At 40.4% G+C, this 5,927-nt stretch overlaps 1 protein-coding gene across 1 annotated transcript in view; it reads left to right on the top strand.

The window, feature by feature from the left end:
• The window catches only part of LOC102383414 (olfactomedin-4-like), a 26,012-nt gene that overhangs the window by 7,706 nt on the left and 12,379 nt on the right, over positions 1–5,927 (top strand). Inside the window, exons 3-4 of the mRNA XM_025194009.1 lie at positions 1,260–1,337; positions 4,811–4,963. Of these exons, the coding sequence (XP_025049794.1) occupies positions 1,260–1,337; positions 4,811–4,963 (231 nt within the window). The remainder of the gene's footprint in view (positions 1–1,259; positions 1,338–4,810; positions 4,964–5,927) is intronic.

Below are 5,927 nucleotides of genomic sequence, written 5' to 3'. Positions count from 1 at the left end.
GGGGAGGGCCACATCCCCCCCCAGCAACCAGTCAGCAACCGGGGGGTATTCCCCGTGGCCAACCGTGCCAACTAGGAAGCAGCCATGGTGCTCCCAGAAGTGGCTGCAGCGCTTCATCCGGCACTCCCACTCCCCAGCCGGCGCTTGCAGGCGGGTACTGGTGCTTCCACCCCCGCCCCGGCCCGTCACATAAATAGGAAGCACGGCTTGTCAGGGGGTGCACCAGCTCTCTCAGGGTCACCAATACTGATCGGTCTGCTCCAGGGATTAATACCTTCACAGTATTATCCCACTTTTAAAAAAGGGAGAAAATGGGGCCTCAAACTCCAAGACAGACTTTCTCTTTCCCGGTCCCCGAGGCTCTCCTTTCATATAGCTTTCGCTTGCCTCTCCAGTGAAGGGGGAGGTGGGGGAGCTGTCCCATGGAGATCAGCTTTTCTGGCTCCCAATTCACCTGTGCAGCTCTTGGTATCCCCAAGAGAGAAAAAATAACTCCCCCGCAAAACCAAGAAAACCCAACCCCCCCCAACCAACCAACCAACCAACCAACCAACCAACCAACCAACCAAACCCTTAGTTTAATTGTTCTTATATACCTGGCATGACGTTACCCATGTCTTGTCTAATTAAGGAGTGCCATGCTCCAGCCTCTCTTACTCAATCTGACTGGAGAGTCTACTGCTTCCTTTGGACAATAAGGCCACAAGATTTTACATATTTTGCCCAGATGCATGGCCCCAACTTTCCACGTGCAGAGCACATGGCCAGAACAACAGGGGTTATCTTGTGCAAATATAAAAAAACCACACACATAGAACAACACAATACACAACAACCAAAAGCACACACTTTGTCAAACACAACCCAAGTGTGTGGGTGTTACATAACTATATATTTTTATTTTGTTAAAAGTTGTATGCAATCAATGAAAAGGCAGAGAATGCTAAGCCTGTCCCAGAAATGTGGATTATTTACCCTAACATTTTACCTTGATATATTTATATTTGTATAATTGCATACAGATTGGTTTTTAATGAAAAGAAAAAAACTTCATGAGAGACATTGCATCAAAATAAAAATTAACTCCCTCACCAGCCAGTCAGAAACATCAAGTGGTTCCACTGCTGCTGGGGATAAAATCAAAGTGCAAAGAAAACAGGACCATATGAAAGGGCTTTTGGGAGGGGAATCGTGATATAAATATGAATGGGACAAAGAAGTGACCACATTCTAAGAGACTTTTTTTTTTCTTCTTCTAGACTTCTCATCCTACTTCACTGCCTCCATACTTGACTCATCCTCAGGAAGCAAGTGGTCCCCCTCACAGTGCACCAACGGTATAGCCAGTGTTTATTTATTCTTGCATAAGAGGCAGTAGACATCAGAGGTAGGATGTGAAAGAGCTGTGCTCTAGGTTTTTATGCACATGATTGGAAATTGGGTTATTTAAAAGTTTATTTATCTCTGCTCTGATTCCAAGTCAGAAACAGCATTTTCAAACTTGTTATCTAAAGTTGGCTTATGCTTGGCTTGTTAAAACTGACTTGCTAAGTTCCTAGGGGTATATCCACTGAGGGGTTAATAACCCTAACTGCCACTTTATACACCTAAGTCCAAAATCTTTGTAGATGCCTAAGTGTTTGCAGTGGATATGGGCTATACCATTTAAATCCTAAAGGTGCTAAGTTATTGGTGTCCTAGTTTACCACATATCCTTCCTGCTATAGAGAAAGGCAAAAAATCCCATGGTCAATGCCAAAATGTGGCAATTGGTTTGACCCTGAGTGGAGGAGCAAGACTGTCTAGGATCTGGTGTTGGTTAAGTCTCAGCAACAGCATTGGCACACCTCAGTCAAAATCCTCAGCTTCAGCTACCTATAGCACCCAATGATTAAGGAAGGCAAAACCTCTCTTATGACACCTGTAGCAGGGAGGAGGAGATAAATTATTTCTGCTCTTATTTGCTGACCAACAATGGCCAGAAGCGTGGGACTACCAGATACCGTTCACACTTCCACCTCAACCTGAAGATTATAAACACAAATTCATGCATCAGACATCCTGACTGGAGACTCAGAACTCCCTTTTCTATCCTACCCCTCCATAACTCAAACCTGGCTCCTTTAATACTCTTTTATAACCAAGATGGATGTGAAAATCTGTGGGTGCATCTTTGCATGCGCTTTACTTTGGAGCAGACTAATTAGCTCCAGTAAAGCACCACTGTCTGAACGAGTACTGGTATTCGAGTGCAGTAAACTAATTAACTCCACTGTAAGATAGTATTTTCAGGGTGGGTATTATCTTATGACAGAGTACTTTCCTGTGTTGAAATGCACATGTAGGCACTGCCTGGTTGCACAGATTGCACCTGGTAAGCCCAGCCAGCCAGAGACCTGCTCCACTCTGACTCAAATTGCTACAGTCCTGGGTGCACGTGTAGATGCTGTGCTTGGGAGCAGTTAACTCCGGTGTGAAGTGCTTTGGAGTTTATTGCATCACTGTAATTTCATGCGTAGATACACCCTGTTTTATTCTCTTGCTGCAGATCATGGTCCTCTCTGATTTCTACCTGCTCTTGCGTGAAGAGCTCTTCTCCTCTTCCAACTGGTGCTCTTTGCAGCACACTTCAGCCATTGCTAGTCCTAAATCATCTGTGAGCAATGATTATCCAAAAACTTTAAAACCTCCAATGAAGGAGATTCTACATCTTTCCCTGGCAGTCTATTCTACTACCTCACTGTTCTATCAGTGATTTCATTTTTTCCTGATATCTAATCTAAACCTACTTTGCTGAGATTTCAAGGTTCTTAAGCATCCTGTCCTCTGCATTCAAAGGGTTAAAACATTGTTTCCCCTCTTGTTTATGGCCGCCCTTCAGATATTTGAAGACTGCTATCAGGTCTTGGAAATTGGGCCTACGAACTGTCTGATGGAAGGGGCAGGGATGCATGGCTGCTAGTCCCTTCAATATCCTGCAGCAGCAATAGGGTCACATAAGCTATTACAGCTTGGTCTAAGCTTTTAAACCTTCACTTTGTATGTGCTTAGGGCTGAGTATAGAACCAGTATTCGAGGGATTCCAAATAAAATATTTCCTCATTGGAAAATGTGGTTTAGTTGAAAAAAAAAATCCTTCTTGGGAAAGACGGATGTTGATGGAATCGTTTATCTGTAAAACCCAAACCAGACTCTATAAAGCACTTACATGTCTATGGATGAAAACCACTGAATGGGTCTGATTCAAATGCCATTGAAATCAATAAAAATACACCATATGGTCCTGTACTTGTCATACATTGGCAATATAATAATTTACATTGGGTGCATACACTGATGCAAATTGCACTGGGACCCAGAAGGGAAAAGTGCTAATTTATCCAGGGGGAAGTTGCCGCAGTAGGTACTATTAGCATGCTCCACCACTAGGTGGCAAGAGCGCAGGTAATATGCATCGAGCAAAGGATTACCCCAGGATAACTGCAGACAAAAGTCACTTCTATCTTTTTAAGTTGCATGGATTTATTGTTACTGGTGTTTTTTTCCCCTGGGGCTACTTACATTGTCTTTTAATAAGTTACAGCTGTATAGGTCTGCATATAGTGTGTCTGCTCCCTTTTAACAGTTGTTCAAGAAGTGATTTACACTGGTATAACTATGTTGTATATCCAGGACCTGTAAGATATAAATGTCTATTGTAAATGTTATTATTATTTTATGATCTGACATATGTTCACTTATCCTTGAGAAAAATTGCTTAACTTTTTTGAGAACATAGGCCATAGGACTAGAAGGGACCTTTCTTTATCTTAGTGGAAGTGTCTTTATGTGTTATTACTGTGCATGAATGAACTCTGGAGGTTATTGATCTGGAGTTGTTTGCTCCTGGGCACACCATTTGATTGTATGCCCAGGAATAATTAACTCGAGCAATAAGCTCCAAAGTTTATTCATGTGCAGCACATGGAACCAGGTTGGAGCTGCCCTGGCTGGCAGGGGGTCCCAGGAGTCAGCCTGCCAGTCCAGGGATGCTCCCTCCTGGCTCTACATGCACTGCTATAGAGTTTTTTACTCTGCAGCAGGATAATACTTGTATTTACTAGTAGTTTACTCCAGCCTAATAGGGATGCACATGTAGACACTGAAATGTTTATTGCATGGCTAATCAGCATGGATCTTGGTTTTCCCTGATTTAAAAAAAAAATCCCAAATTTTCTATTAAAAAAAAAAGTAACCCCAAATCCACATTTTTCCATGATTAAAACATAAAATGAAACACCACTATATATATATATAAATAAATAAATAAATGGGGAATTCTTTTAAATCAGAGAAAACCAGGATCCACGCTGATTAACAAAGCAGTAAACATATATATATATTAGTGGTGCTTCCTTTAAATCATGGAAAAATGTGAATTTGGGGTTACTTTTTTAACAGAAAATTTGCGATTTTTTTTAAATCAGAGAAAACCAGGATTCCTGATAATCAGCCAACTGTGCAGTAAACATCTCATGTAGATGCTTCCTAAACTGAAAAATGATGATAATAGTATTTAACTGCTTCCACAAAGGAGTTGTGAAGCTGAATTAATTAATATTAGAAGAACCTTGGAATCCATTGGAAGACATGTAAAAATCCTAATGCTTCCTGTCTAATTACTGGCATTACTATTATTATTATTATTATTATTATTATTATTATTATTAAAGCTTAACCCTTTCCTTACTATTGTCAGACTTTACCTGTTCATTCTAAGTAAAACATTGATATATTTTTTTTACTTTATTATATATACTTGTAATTACAGCTATTTGCCAACGTGTCAGGCTCTTTGGATGACCAAGGAATATGCCAGTGCTCTGTGTACCTGCCAGATACTACATTTCCTGTGCAGAAGGTTGAAAAATTGGAAATCATAGCCCAAACCCTGTCTCAGAAATTTGACAGTGAACTGTCTAAAGTAAGGTGTTCTTTTAATGTACTTACCAGTCATAGTTTAAGGGAAAAATGGGTAATCATAAGAATACAGCAGTCAGCAGTATTTGGTACTTTTCAGAAAAGGGTTATATAAGATTGCAAGGTGATTAAGTGTAAAATATTCATCCTTATACCATGGAATTGGTTCTTTGCAACACCATATTGTATGCACAATACTTGTTTGTTTGTGATTACTATATGCCATCTGATAGAAAGCCAGAAGCCCTGCACCCTATGTGTTGTTATTTGTACATAGCCAGCTTAGGGGAGGGAAGAAGGAAAAAGAGGGCAATGGTCAATTCAGGCCAGACTAAAGAAATGGGTAAAAATACATTTCCTGTCTCCTCCATAGTCTTAACAGGTGAAAAAGTCAGATATTTCAACATCTGAAGGCCGAGCAATGAGATGACCATGTTATGCATTTTAGTTCAAGATAAACTCCTTAGCCTCATTCTACTTGGGTTCCTTGGTACAAGCATTCAAATCCCACAGACCCAGGTAAACCCACAAATAGCTCAATGGCTGAAGTACCCCGAGTGAAACAGCTTGTGATTATAAGAATTTGCATTTGATTTTTGTTGGGAGAGAAATTCAGAGCTTAAATTACATGTCCAGGAGAAAGTGTTTGCTCCAGTAACCAGGCATCTTAAGAAATGAAGTGTCCATGAGTTAATCAGAAGACAAAGGCACAGCACTACATTATAAATTCTAACCATAAATATTCATAACTCTCTTCTGGTTAATCAAGAACAGATAAGTTATGCATAAAAAACACAACAGGAGGCAGCAGGATCTGACAAAAATATATTTTCAATTAAAATAATTTGCTTTGAAATAACTGAAGCTAACACACCTTCATTGACACACATTCAGTTGTCAGTAGAGATATGAAGAGCAATTTGACAGAAAGCTCAGTGCCTCTGAATGACAGGATCACTTTAGCAGGA

Source organism: Alligator sinensis, unplaced genomic scaffold, assembly GCF_000455745.1.
Source record: "Alligator sinensis unplaced genomic scaffold, ASM45574v1 scaffold1045_1, whole genome shotgun sequence".
NCBI classification, from domain to species: Eukaryota; Metazoa; Chordata; order Crocodylia; family Alligatoridae; genus Alligator; species Alligator sinensis.
This window is presented reverse-complemented; position numbering and strand designations above follow the sequence as displayed.